General features: G+C 38.8%; 1 protein-coding gene across 1 annotated transcript; it reads right to left on the bottom strand.

Moving 5' to 3' along the window:
* Window positions 1-316: 316 nt before the first annotated feature.
* si:dkey-159a18.1 (sortilin) lies at window positions 317-14,026 on the bottom strand. Its single transcript, XM_063460591.1, has 21 exons — window positions 13,766-14,026; window positions 13,419-13,481; window positions 12,798-12,874; window positions 12,628-12,724; window positions 12,027-12,194; window positions 11,798-11,871; window positions 11,503-11,549; window positions 10,569-10,705; window positions 10,397-10,480; window positions 8,062-8,122; window positions 6,772-6,924; window positions 5,943-6,040; window positions 5,760-5,859; window positions 5,487-5,661; window positions 5,199-5,392; window positions 4,441-4,633; window positions 1,306-1,422; window positions 1,082-1,223; window positions 877-983; window positions 671-788; window positions 317-410 (listed from the first exon to the last, which is right to left on the bottom strand). The coding sequence occupies exons 1-21, from the start codon at window positions 14,024-14,026 to the stop codon at window positions 396-398; spliced, it is 2,481 nt and encodes an 826-aa protein (XP_063316661.1). The 3' UTR covers window positions 317-395.
* Between the last annotated feature and the right edge of the window lie 564 nt (window positions 14,027-14,590).

Raw genomic sequence — 14,590 nt, 5'->3', positions numbered from 1 at the left:
ACACCAACTTCCTGTTGCATCTTCTTCTTCAGTCATTTTAAAAGTACATGGGAGCGATAAAAGCGTCAACAGCGCCATCAAATGGACAGGTTTTAAGCAGAAATTTATTGGAGTATAATTTAACCTGTAACATTTTGATGAAGACTCCATAATATGCAGAATTTGTTTCATTTTAAATGCACATTCTGTTTTGGGTTTTATTTTTATGTTGTACAGAAGTACAATGTGTTAAACATGTAAATCAAGAAAACATACATATGTACAAAGAGCGAAAAAAGCAAAGTCAGCTCAATAAATTAAGACATTCAAACATTTGGGGAGCTTCAATAAAAAAAGAAAATCAAGGCAACATGCAGTCCATTTCAGTGCAGCTGGTGTCAATCATATCTGCTGTGTCATTCAATGAGATCCTAGAAAAAAGAGAACACAAAATGTATGTGTGAGAAAAATTACACCATCTGGAAAACATTATAAAACAGTGCAAAATAACATCTCGATGCATGCTTAATCATGCTGGTAAGGAAATCCCAAAATGTTGATTCTGTTCATCTGGATGCAGCGTTTTCAGTAGGAGAAACGTTTTGTCACTTATCCAAGTGACTTCCTCCTACAGTCTGAAGAAGAGACGAAGAGATCAATCAACCTTTTGGGAGTCCTAAATACCACTTACATCATCTGAGTCCTGTTGGCAGGCTGTGCTATTGCTGCTCGTGCCGCTTTCACGATCAGCTGCAGTGGAGTTTTCGTCGTCCTGGAGTCGAAGGTTGGAGAAACGATATATTGGTGTCCTGTAGCAGACAGCAGGAGACCACCACGGTCAGAGCTTTCAGGGTGCTTAAATTTGAACGTGCAGCAGAGACCGTATGCGTGCCTCACCTGTTTCTATAAATCACTCTCTTGACAACAATCACAGCAGAAACAATAGCTATGAGGACGATGATGACTGCTCCTGCACACACCAGGATCAACACCAGCTTTTCTCTCTGGAAAATGCACAAAAAGGTTGATATTTATCCAAAAAAAGACAATTTTATAAAATGAAGCAAAGACTGAAAGAGCACAATCAATCAAACCTACTGACCGGTGTGTCAAAGTGTGTGACTGAAGATGTGGACTTTGCAGGAGGAGCAGGACTAGGTTTAATACCACAGGCTTTGACTGTCTGCTTTATGAGCTGAGGACTGAACCCACCCTCACACCTATCACTCGGGACCTTGCGGTACCTACAAAGACAAAAGGGAATAGAGTGAGATTTGCATGTGCGCATAAAGGTAGTGTTTCTCTTTGCTTTATGAAGGCAATTACCCTTCTGTCAGAAGCTCATCCTCCTCTCCATTCAAACAGAGCTCATAGGTTTTATTTGCAGCGCTTGGCTGTCTCACACACTCTGAGGTGTTCACATGGCGATAGTAACCAAAGTCGCTGTAGTAAAGGAGAAAAAAGAGTTTTACTGCAACCACAAAATGCTTTTCTCTTCTTAAACTCTATATTTTGCAAGAAAGTGGGTGCAGCAAGTTATTAAAACATGTGCAAAGACACATGAAAATGCAGTACATAAGGAAAAAAACACAGTTATGGTGGGTTTTTGGCTGAAGCTATGTCTTTGGCTAAGAATGCAATTAAAATGTTTTAATTTTGTTTTAATTTTGTTGTCTGTTATGTGCAGACACAGCATCCCTTGAGTTAGCTGCCTTTTTTGTGCTTGAGTGATTCACATGTTTTCCACACAGAGCAGCATTATGTTTTACACACTGTAAGAACACTGGTCTCTCTTGGTTGCTTGCTGCAAAAAGAAGTTCATGATCATCTGCTTTCTCATCCCTGGCAAGGAAAGCACTCAGGTCACATTTGTATGGAAGTCCGTTTCCGCCACTAAAAAAAAAAAAAAAGGATCCATAACTTGAAATTTTGAGTTATTTTCTCGAAATTTCGACTTATTAACTCAAAATTTTGACTTATTAACTCAAAAGTTTGAGAAAAGTAACTCGAAATTTCGAGTTAGCACTGCCAATCAGTAATCTACGTGGATGACATCATTTCCTTGTTACCCGGAATCTGAAGCCCTCAGGTAGAAATGCTACAGCTAAGCTACCAGTATTACATCCAGTCATGAATCCACAGATTGCTGAGTATTTTCAGCGTGGCTTCAAAAATGATGAAATCCTTGTGTTATTAGCTGAATCACATGGCGTTACTATCAGCAAACTTACTCACGAAAGCACCAATTTGTTGCGATCCGGTTTTGAGTGAGCGTTAGTCTGCACCATATGCTTCCGGGTAACAAGAAAGTGACCTCATTCACGTAGATTACTGATTGGCAGAGCTAACTCAAAATTTCAAGAAAATAACTCAAAATTTTGAGTTATGGATACTTGTCTGTTTTGTTTTTTTAGTGGAGGAAACGGGCTTCCATAAAAATGTACCATGTCGACCATTCAAAAAATGATATGGCAACATGACATTTGGTTGTTTAGGAAGAGGGGGAAGGTTTAGGAGTGATGGCGAGAGAGAGAGAGAGAGAGAGAGAGAGAGAGAGAGAGAGAGAGAGAGAAAGAAAGAAAGACAGCAGAAAAAGAGAGAGAGCGAGTTTTGAGATGTGAGAGATTTGTGATGTTTAGCATGTTTGGAGTGTGTAGTTAGTGTGTTGTCTTGTGTAGTTCATGTGTAGTGTTGTGGATGGTTTTGTGTTGTGTGTCAGAACAATGAGGTGACTGCTGTCTCCACGTAGAAACAGGATGAGTGATACATCTGCTGCTGTCAGACCTGCAGGTATCAGGCTTGTGATGTTCTCCTTTATAGTGGATAGAGATCTTTTTCTCTTTTTTTTTTGGAGTGGCACAAATAATTTGTGTGGCATCTTGTTGAATGCAGAACAGCTGAATGTTCTGTAAATAGTTTGAAATGGTTATTATTATTATTATTATTTTTTTTAAAAAGCTAAATGGTAAATGGCTGCAAATAACTGTTGTTTGCAAAACTTGTGCATATGATTTTAAAATTGACAATTTATATTTGCATTTAAAGTTATGAAATATGATTCAATAAACATGTTTGTGGTTGTTACAGTAAAAAATATAACTTTTTCTACTCGGATTTTATGTTTTTTGTCTGATTTTAGATCAATTGTGTTAATACAGTATATGAAAATGAAAACATAACTGTAAATTCAGACACATGAGATTGTGCTGAAAAGTATGATACCAAACAAGGCAAAGTAAATAGTTTTTAAAGGTGAAATGTGGAGGTAAAATCAAAAGTAGTTAACAATGGCCAATTATACCCTGGACCCCAGAGGGTTAAACATTTTTTTTAAAGTAACGCAATAGTTACTTTTCAAGTAATTAATTACTTTTAATATCTTGCAACTCAGTTACTAACTCAGTTACTTTTTTGAAGAAGTGACTAGTAACTATAATTAATTACTTTTTCAAAGTAACTTGCCCAACACTGAGTAAGACCATCTATAGTCTTCAACAGAGCCTGTACTCTCTTCAGCAAGCCTTCTTCTAATTCCTTTAAGTCGTTTTCAGGAATAAATCTCCAGGCTCCTTGAAAGACATTCAAAGCTCTTTGGATGTTTCTGCCTTTTGTTCCATTCTCCTTCAAGATTATCCTACACTGCTCCAATAATACTGAGGTCTGGGCTCTGGGAAGGCCAATCCATGACTGATAGTGTTCCATTGTGCGTTCTTCCATCCTGGTATGCTTTTACTGCATTCACTGTTTGCTTTGGATCACTGACATGGTGAAAATTTAAGCCACTGGCAATCAAATGCTTTCCTCGCCCTAAACCATGACAGAGCATCCACTGTGCTTTACAGATGGCTTTAGACAATCACTGTTGTACCTTTCCTGACCTCATCCATACATACTGATGACAGCTTGAACCAATAATTTCAAATTAGGACTCATCACTCCATAAGACCTGGTACCACTGATTTTCAGTTCAGTTCTTGTGTAACTTAGCGTACCTCAGCCACACATCCACTGAGCCCATTTCTGACCACGCCAAACAGTGAGTCTGTTTTTAAATACTCACTCCCAGAGTCCAATATAATGTACCTGAGAGATACTTCTTAAGAACATGATGTTCATATACTGTCCATCTATACTGTAGATAGTATTTTTTTAAGTCTTCCATGACTTCTTTTGAAACCTGCCCACTTTCATCACATTATTAAGTGGCTTAACAAATGGTCAGATGGTGACTGGAAATGAGTGGAAAAGTGGCCAGTGTGCAAAGAAAAACTTTAGAAGACCTTCAGAAAGCCTTGAGAACTATTGCTCAAGGTCATTAAAAACAAAGAGGAAAAAAAAGAAAAAAAGAGTCTGGCTCACTGGAAGCAAAATATAATGAAATGAAAGGGTTTTTTTCACAGTAATACAATAATATGTAATACGTTACAGGACCATTAAAAAAAACAAAACAATCCAACATACCACAAGAAATCTTCTCTGGTGCACAGACAAGGGTTTTGCTTTTTCATCACCACAAAGCTTCGCCCATTTCGGCATAGAGATTGCTTCTTTAACCTCCTGTAGGTCTCCTTAACACCCAGGACACATCCATTTCTTTCTGAGTCCCCTCCTTCTGTTGAATGAGCCAACCACTCTTCATAGTCGTTGTCATTACCTGATGAAGGCAGTGATGACCTATTTAACTGTGACTAACAATCCTTTTAAAAAATGCAGGTTTAACAAAACCAAACCTAGAATGTAAATAAAGCAGTTTTAGGCAATGTTAGTCAAACTAGTGACGCATAAGTCTGTCCCAACACTTACTTCACTTACATCAGATTACTAATGCAAGTGCAAAACGGCATCTGCAATACAACTAAGCAAAATGCCACAGGGGAAATATCAAAAGTCCTGGGAAACTCGAAAGTATCTATCTTTTCACCACCAGATAAAAGGGTGTGGTTTAATTACAGCATCTCACACAAATTGTAGAGAAAAAAACAAAACAAAATGCAAACAGGTCTGTTTTCTTCTTCAAATCTGCGTCATAAACAGAGGTAAAACAAGAGGAATGTGTTTTTACAGGTTTTTAGAGGTTGTGGAAAATCCCTGCTTCTGCAGTGGAAAAACAGCTACTGCAAGGCACCAACTCACATGAACCTACCACCAGGTGGCAACATGCCATAAAAACCAGTGAAGAGCAAAGAGTGCACAGTAGTCGTAGATGTTATTAGACTTACATTCTCTGGTAATGAGACTCTGGAAATCAATGGTGACTGCTACCCACATGGGCTGGCCGTCTTCCTCGGGCCGGAAGCCCCACACACTGACAGTCATGGCATTGGTCCCCGGCTCAGACGCCAGGCCTGCAAAGAAGAAGGGCTGATCCGTAAAGTTATACAACTTCCAGCACTGACCCTCATCCGTGGAGAATCTGGTGGTGAAAAACAGTAGAAAAAGAGAAAACTTTAAATCTAAGAAAACACTTCCTGTCACTTCCCTGTGGTCTTTAAATGAGAATAAAGTACTTGATAGTCTTGACTTGTCCTTCACGATGGGCCTCCACAGCCACAATTAGACCCCCAGAGTCCAATATAGTGTAGTGATGAGGACCCCTCAGTGTCCCCCTCCAGTTATAACCTCCATCTGAGGAAACAAACACGTCGGGGTGCTGCGATGACGACAGAGAATCACCCACGCTGCCTGTTAAAAAGAGGAAATCATCTGTAAGTGTAAATTTTACACAGTATTTGATGCAATGATTTGGACTGAAGCACTGAAAGTAATTACAAATTAATTACCATGCGCAATAACCAGACCAACAGCAGCCGGCTCAGACAGGGTCACCATGGGAACTATATGGTTATTACGACTGTGTTCCCCATGTATATGGAGATTGCACTGGCAAAAGAAAAAAAGAAGATCAAAATGAAATTACACACATACAGACACATAAATTAATTTTTTTTTTCTATGTAACATACACTCTTGATCTTGTCTCCACAATTTATGTTCTCGGGTTTGTTAAGCGGTCTCCACGTCCCTCCTCTGTTAAATGAAATGACCGATTTTATACGGCCATCTGAAAGAAAATTAAAGTATTCCGGTCAATATTCAGTAAGTTCAATCAGGATTTTAGATATAACTGTCATTATGCATCTCATGGCTGTTTATTGAAAAATCAAATGATTTGCTTTTAGGCTACTCTAAAAAACATCAGAAAAGAAAAGACTGAGCTTCTGCTCCTATGGGATGATTTTAGAAGTCTCACAGCCTGACTTTTGTGCTCTGCTCAACAATGCTGAGGCCATGCATGTGCCAATGACAACCTCTCTGTAAAGTTTAATAAGTTTTCCTACTAATTTCTTTCTTTCTTTCTTTTGTAGCTTTTATAAGCAGGGTGGAGTCCACCTGCTACGGGTGTTACAAACCGGGATCTTTGTCTTTGCCTTTGTTTTTTCTTCACGTCAGCAATCAGCTCCTTAGTTTCGTTAATGTTGGGTAATATTTTGTTCTCTGCACTGCAATATTGCTGATGATAGTGTTGTCAACCACAGACTTCACAGTCGTGTTCTCTTCTGTCAGACAATGATGTTATTGGTTGAGCACTAAATTGAAAGCGGCATGACAGCGTGTCCAAACTCTTCAATTAAAACACTTATAACTCATAAAGTGTCACAAAACAGACAACTGTGGGCTACATTTTGGGGGTTGGAATCAAAAGCTTTTGGCTTAAAGCCATTTTTTACAAGAGTTATGTACGAAAAGCTACAAGACAGAAGATGCATACAACACCTGTACGAAGAATCTTACCAACGTCTAGCTTATTAGTGAGGTACACTCCTCTCAGTGAAGTAATGTTGGTGAAGTCACTCTTTCGATGTCCATCAAACAGGTGGCGCTCTAGAGATTTGGAGAACAAGATCCCACGGTCGTCTGAGGTGTACATGGTCCCAAAGAAGGTGTCTGAAATAAAACGGAAAGGGGAGAAAAGCACAAATGTATCTCACAAAATTACAACATATTTTAACCTCTCCTATGTAAAGAGTTGAATTTTTGCAAAAGTCTCAAGCCACTACTCACGTCTTTATATTTTGCTAGAAAAATAGTAAATCAGTGCAGTTACTTATTGAAGCATATGCAAAAAACAAAACAAAACAAAAAAAAAAACAAGTTCTAGCACATTTGAAAGCCAGTACTGCAATAATGTTGTTGTCTGGACTCTGAGGAGGTTAAACCAAGGCTAATAGTGTTAAAAGCATTGATTTATACCTTGAGTTAGGTGCTATTCTTGTGCCTGAATGATTCATAGGCCAGTATTAAGTGACTTAACAAAATAAGTTATAATAATAATAAAACATTTCTCCATCACCTGAACGAGGTGATGGACATGTTAAGCTTTTGAATGTGTGTCCTCGTGTGTGCATGTGTATTTGTGTTACACCCTGATGCCAAGATATGCTTATCAGCTTTTTGCAGTGAAACCTAAGTCTTCCTCGTTTCAGCCAGCAAGAGACAAAGTCACCCCACATCACCCATGCACCACTGTCTCATGCAGGTGTGAGCCAAAAATTGTATTATACTAAAAAGAGAATAAAATGGCAATGGAATGAGGAAGGAAAAGAAAGAGGGCACGAGTTGGAGAGGGAGATAAAAACAAAGAAAGAAAGGAACAAAGCCATGAGATCTAGAGTTGCATGGACAAACACACACTCAGTATTATGGACTGATTTGTCAGCAAGTCCAAGAACTTGTTAAACCAGTCTTGCCTTTACAGTTGAAGTTTTCCATTATAACAGAAAAAAAACTGAAATGCTGTGAGGACACGTTTGCAAATATTTGTCAGTCATAGGGTTAACCCTCTCAAGGCAGGCGTTGCAGATTTGCAACAGTTAAAACACTAACAACCTGATTACCCCACATACATATTTTATGAGGTTTTTTTACTCAGAAGTACCACTGCAGGACTTGGTTGTGCATTAGCAACTAAAACTTAATTTGAGCCTGAGAGGGTTAATTTTTATAGGTGTGGCTTTTTGAATGGAAAACATTTCCAAAGATATTAAAAGGTCCCATTTGCGGGTTTATGTATCTGTCTAATACCTCCCGGGTTGTCCACGTGCAGGAAGAGCATATCCTCATCTCCATCCAGGATGGAATAAAACTGCAAACAGAGACACATATGAAAGTAGAGAGCAGACGTGGATGAAAAAACACACACACACAAAAGAGATGACTCATTCAATTTTTTGCTATAAATCTTGTCTAATCTTCGTGAGACAGAATGTGTGTTTGTACTGTCAACAAGATGTGTGGGTGTTTCATCAGAGCAGGTGTGTGTTCAGCTGGTGTTGAAAGAGAAGATGTTGCCACTGATGTTCTTTCTGTATATCAACCAACTTCCTTAACATTCAAGCAAACAGAAGTATCTGCATTTATCTTTAATGTTCCCCACCCATAAACCTGACACAAAGACAAATGGAGCGGTGCAATGAACATCTCAATTATCATTTAAAAAAATTCCTTATGTGCCAATTAAATTCAATTTAAAGCTACTGTGTTGTGCTGGGAGGGAAAAGGTAGAACCATATCTTGCTTATTAATAACTTACTAAGAACTAAGAGCAGTAATAATACTATATCTTTGAAGGGTCCTTGATATGTGCTGATAAAAAAAAAAAGCAGACAAATGTGTGTGCACTTTAGTGGAAGGTTACATTTCGGTGTTGACTAGACAATCTGTTTTTAAATACTCAGTGCAGGAGGGGATTAATAATGAGGGCAAAAGCTGATGATGTGTGGAGTTCACACATCATCAGCTTTTGCCCTCAGGCAATTCTGATGAATTTACCTACAGTAGATTAATTAGATCTGAAAAAATTCCTGAATCTACCTACAGTAAATTCACCAGACTTGCCTGAGGGAACACATCATCAGCTTTTGCCCTCAGACAAATGTGATGAATCTACTGGAGATTCATCAGAAAGCGAAAACGTTGCTGTATATTCATCAGATTTGCCTGAGGGCAAAAGCTGATGGTGTGCGGAGTCAAGTGACTCCAAAAATCATCAGCCACACTTTTGATTTAATTTTCAGCCTGTTACTGCACTACCGTGTTGGGCTACCCTTGAGAAACTGCCCTAATTTTGGTAATATATTTTGGTACCAACACCAAAACATTACTAACACATTAGACTGTTGTCATTAAGAGAGTGCTATACTATGCTTTGCAACACCTCAAAATCTCCCAGTTTGATTAGTTTAAAGTAACTCTTTAGTACTTGAAGGCACTAATAAGCTCTACTACCACTTCCACAGTGTTCACTGTGATTCTAATAAGGTCTCATACTGTTTGTAGCCTCCCAAGAGGGTTTTTTGGCTACATTGTACATAATGCTGCTGTCATCAAAACACTTTATGAGTTCTGTGCCACAGTTGCTTTTTTTAAGTACTCTCAGCTGCCCACGTATTTCCCACATACAGCAAATGGATCCACATGTGTGGTTTGGCACAGATTCCACTTTTATCCAGACTCTGGATCAGATCGAGGAATACACTACTTGTAAGGCTGAGCTTGTTTCTTCTCCCAGAACTGAACAAGGTAATTGTACCGTGTAAGGTGAATGTGTTAACCTCTACACTACAGAGATGCATCTATATTGTCTATATTATATTTATTATAGACATGAAATTATATACAGAGGATGCAGTATAGAAATGTTAACAACACTAAAGCCAAGGAAATCTGCACAGGCTTTGGATTTTACTTCATGCTAAGTTGGCCTAAAGAGAGAGACCACTGGGGATCTGCACAAAGACAAATATTAAACACTTTTGACTCTGAATCAAACAAAACTGCTCTAGTAGAGCCCAAGATTAAAATGGAGCTGAATTCATGCAGAACAGATCCTCTTTTAGTTTGAATGATAAGTAAGCAAGATCTGTCTGTGTACATCCTCAGTCGTCTCGGTCATGGTAATCTTAAGCACTTAAAATAAAGTAAACTTGACTTCTTCTTGTTTGTGAAAACATTTTGCCGCTCATCCAAGAGACTTCTTTAATTCTAAAAACTGATGAGTTAGATCATCGCCTTGGAGGTTGTCCCAAGAGTTACTGACTAAGGCTGCATGAGGGTATGAGGGTCACATGAGGTAAGGAGTGAATTTAGGCTGTCAGTACCACCTCTCCGTCAGTTTTCAGAACTTATGAAGTCTCTTGGATGAGAGAAAAAAATGTCTTCATGAATCAAAAAGACATCCAGCTGCCTTCATTTCAAGCGCTTAAGAAGTAATCAAGATCATACATTTGACTGCCTGGTGCTACAGTTACATTTTGAATACTACCAAACATAATTGGTTCAATTCCCAGACCTACCTGTAGAATATTAGATGTAGTTGCTAACACACTCAACAGAAATGATGGTTGATATTTTCTCTCACCTGTTCAGTGGATGCAGAAGGCAGGAGTGCTTGACTGAAAGTATCTCCTTGGTCTGATGAGAAATACATCACACGAGGAGATCTCTAGGAGAAAAATAATGCATGACTATATAGATCAAATATATACTACTCGATAGACCGAAGTGTATAAATAATGATCCAGCCATCTTACCGGGTCTTCCATAACGGAGAAGAAGAGAAACCCTCCTATGTAACCAAAACTGTAGATGTCCTCGTGGATTATGGTGAAGGTCTTCCCCAGGTCCTTTGTTCTTTTCAAGATTAAATCTCCCCTCTCCTCTGCCTCAACTGTATCGACAAATGACAACAATAACACAAATAAGTTCAATAAGAAATGTGCACTTGCCTTAAACACATTTAAGCTCATTGCTCATCCGCATACAGCATGCACCCTCACAAGCAATAAATGTTTTGAGTGAAAAAAAGTACTTATATTTATTTTGAGCTTGTGAAATTAGGCTCTGATGTACACAAGAGTAGTGATTTACACATCTGACGGACAAGTGAAAGTTGTCTGGTTTGATCCTGGAAAGAGACGCAGATCCTTTTGCGGTTGAGTCAAGAAGGACTTTCAGTGTAAAAATCCACCAAATCAAAAGCTGTGGAGGGTAAGGTAATAGTGTTTTCTCATGCAGCTGTCTAAGAATAAGCACTGCTCTACTTACAGATTTAGTCATTTTAGCAATTATAAATCAAACTTAATCTCAATACACTATACTCTACCCCTCAGTTCCTCACACAACTTGGTAATTTATTTACTTGTTTTGCAATGTGCTTATAGCATGTCAGTTTTGAGCTTCTTCAGTTGCTTTATTGTTTTATTGTACTTTAATAGCCTTTATGCCGCCCCGTAATCAAAGGATTTTTCCTGTGAGATAATAAAGATTTTAACTTGGCTGCAAAAGCCATAAAGATGCAGATTAGATTAAACATTAAAAGCAGAATTCTTATGACTATGCAAACCCTGTTACACACAAAATAAAAACATATATACACACTAGAATACAGACAAGCCTGTATTACAAAGTGTCTGATCTTTAAATTGCAGTTTTACAAAACCCTTTAACGGCTTCACAGGTTCTTACCTGCATCTACTCGACTGCAGCTGAAGAACAAATTTATGCCAGCTCCCCTAATGGAAAGAGGAAGGAAAAAAATTCACAAACACCCCAAAATTCACAACTTTAATAGGTCCTGTTTCTTTTTAAACAAGCATTTAGTGCTTCAGAAAAACCTTGCTTGTATCATCTCAGTTTATTCAAAGCTAAGTCCCAAATCTTACCCATTTCATTATGCATTTTCCAGTGCTGTTATATTTGTGCCACAGAGCTATCCACTGTTTGATATAATGAATAACTCTTTTTCCTTCTTTATTCTCACCATGAGAAAGAATGCACTCCATCATGAACTTTTGTCCACCAGGCCCCAAAGTCCAGAGAAAGCCAAAGACCGCCCTGAAAGTCCGGAAACAGAGCAATGTTTACACATTAAGGAGTGTTCCTGATGTGTGTTTGTGTGGATGATAAACATGTGTGTCTGTGTGATAGCTAGAAATATTAAACAAAGCAACGGAAACCACTAAGGGACTTTAAAAGTTCAACAGACTCACATCAATGCTGAGGGCCACAAGATAGTCAGGGTTGGAGAAGTGGTACACGATTGGCTGCGCCAGGTGAAAGGGCAGTTGGATGAACTTGAAGGTTGCACCAGCATCCGTGGAGGTGAAGATAATCCCACCTGGATTGTTAAGCACCGGTGTGTCGGCTGTTAAAATCACCTGTCAGTGAAAATCAATGGAAAACAGCTCAGAGATGGAAATTTGAGAAAGAATTTTAGCTTCATCAATAACTTTTGGTAGTTTCGTGCAGAATTGTCTGCTTAAAATTCAGTGCATGCAAGCTCTGTACTTGTGATTTCATGAACTTGAAAGAAAAAAAGAAGGAAAGAAGAAAACCATCCACTTTCTCAGCTAAAGATTCTGCTTGCATAGCTCCGTGCAATATAATCAGTCTGTGGACAAAACTGTAAGAACACTAGTGGGTAAGACTCAAGCTGATTAGATGTCAGTATACAAGATATTTTCACACCTTTATGTGAAAACATCACAAAGTCCACAGTCAAACGTGCAATGCAGTTTACCATCACTAACTGCTCTTTCATTGCACACCCACAGAAAAGTGTTAGTAAGAGTGTAAAATAGTGCTACTTACAGAAATCCCAGGTCCAACACTGACTCCAAATTCCTCCTTAATAAAGGTGTGGTTGATGCTCTGAGAAATGTCATGAAAAGATTTGCCGTAATCCGTGCTGATGAGAGAGGAAAGATGGTTACGTTTTGATTGAGGTACCCACGGTAGCTGCTGATCAGATTCTAACTCACCTTCTGTAAAGTCGTGAGGAGCCTCCTTCATTTAAAGGATGAACTGGACCACTGATTGTTGACAGCACCAAGACCACCTATCAAATGAAGAAATATAGTTACAACTTTAAACACTGGGTTAAAAAGTCACAGTTAGATTAAGACGATCCAGTCTTATAGCACACTTTAATTTGGCTTTTATTTTAAACCAGCATGTTGTCTAACATGTCTGTTACTGCACAAAAACCTGGTCAAGTCTGTGCTTTCATTCTATAAACAAATCCTTAAAGTACAAGATGGAAAGCTCAGAGTTTGTGACCACTGTAAGAGCTAATGAAATGTAGGTTTTTCTTATTTTTTCCTTAACACTTTATTACTATATTCCAGTTGTCACTGACAGAACTAGTAAGATAAGGATAAAACCAGGGGTATTGTGAAATTACATACCCATGGATATTAAAGAATGAGGAGAATTTGCTGTGTTTAAAATCAGCCTCAATTATATTTGATTCATTATGTATATTGATGCATATTTCTGTGTTGTGGCACTTTTTTTCGTTTACAAACTCTTGAATTCTATTGTGCCCCTGTGATATATAAGAGGCCATATGCAATAAACTTTCTGTATAAGAAGCTACTCACCCCTGTATCATCACCAACCCATGTGAGAATTACGTAGGAACCATCATCACCATTAAAACCTGTCTACAGAGAGAGGAGAAAAACTCACACATCACAAAAAACACGCCTAACAAGCTAAATTAGATCTCTTCTCACAATTTCCTGTAATTTTCCCAATAATACTCTTTGCCAAATGAGTATACGGGCTTACATTAATATACGTGTTTATATTACTTTCACTTGGTTGAGAAACCCAAACACAAATAAAAACTGGTACCAACTTCAAAGTCCTGGAATCTCTTTCTTCACATTAAATAAAAGGCAAGACGGACATTGCACCTGCCTATATTGACCAAACTGCAGCTCACCTCGTGTGTGTTGTCATCCAGAACCTCGTGTTCGGCGGGGGTGAGGAGGAGCCGACAGGAGGTGAAGGGAGGACCATGTGAAGGCTTGGAAGTGCCTGGGGAGCTGCTGGCATCCCTCCTGGGGCGACGGCGCATTCGGCCCTGGTTCTCACTATGCTGAGTCCGGCGGAAAGTCAGCGTCTTTCCCTCCCTGATTCTGCATTCAACTCCCATAAGAAGAACGACGGACACCCCCAAAAGCACCAAAAGTCTCCAGATCATGTCGACAGTGATGTGACTGCAATGAAAAAAAAAGAAAAAAGAGTCCCACTGACCGATATGCCTGGCAATAATGACTCACTTTTGTTGTACTCTAAAGGTAAGTGGGTGTGGGAAGTGCTTGGACGGGTCATTAACATAAAAAGTGCTGCGCTAAGTGGCACTTTCACCACCAGCAGGTGCTTCTGCCCGCATCCTGGTGACCTAACTGCAGGGAGAAAAAAGTTTGGGGGAGTTTGTCTTAAAACAACAGATTAATTCGTGATTCGTTCACTTATCGTCAATAAATTAACAAATGAATTAACAACAACAACAAAAACCAACTGGAATTCACATTTAGAGAAGTTAAGGACATTTTAAGGACAGCTTCAAAAGAGAAGTTGTGGCAAGCTTTGAAAGAAATAAGAGGCGTTAATGTGACATAAAATCGCAGTAGTATGGGCAGGTTAACGCAAGAGGTCGACATGTATTCACTTGTGTTGCTTCCAGATGTATAGAATAGAATAGAATAGAATAGAATAGAATAATCCTTTAATTGTCCCACAAGGGGAAATTTGGTTGCAACAG

This window comes from Pelmatolapia mariae, linkage group LG17, assembly GCF_036321145.2.
Source record: "Pelmatolapia mariae isolate MD_Pm_ZW linkage group LG17, Pm_UMD_F_2, whole genome shotgun sequence".
In the NCBI taxonomy this organism is placed as follows: domain Eukaryota; kingdom Metazoa; phylum Chordata; class Actinopteri; order Cichliformes; family Cichlidae; genus Pelmatolapia; species Pelmatolapia mariae.
This window is presented reverse-complemented; position numbering and strand designations above follow the sequence as displayed.

Excerpts from the sequence above, each read along its gene's own strand:
- si:dkey-159a18.1 (XM_063460591.1), bottom strand. The coding sequence starts at position 14,026 with ATGATCTGGAGACTTTTGGTGCTTTTGGGGGTGTCCGTCGTTCTTCTT. Across the intron at positions 10,481-10,568 it reads TCTCCGTTATGGAAGACCCG|AGATCTCCTCGTGTGATGTA; the intron begins GTAAGATGGCTG and ends TTTTTCTCCTAG. Across the intron at positions 1,423-4,440 it reads ACCAGAGAAGATTTCTTGTG|CGACTTTGGTTACTATCGCC; the intron begins GTATGTTGGATT and ends CCTTTACTACAG.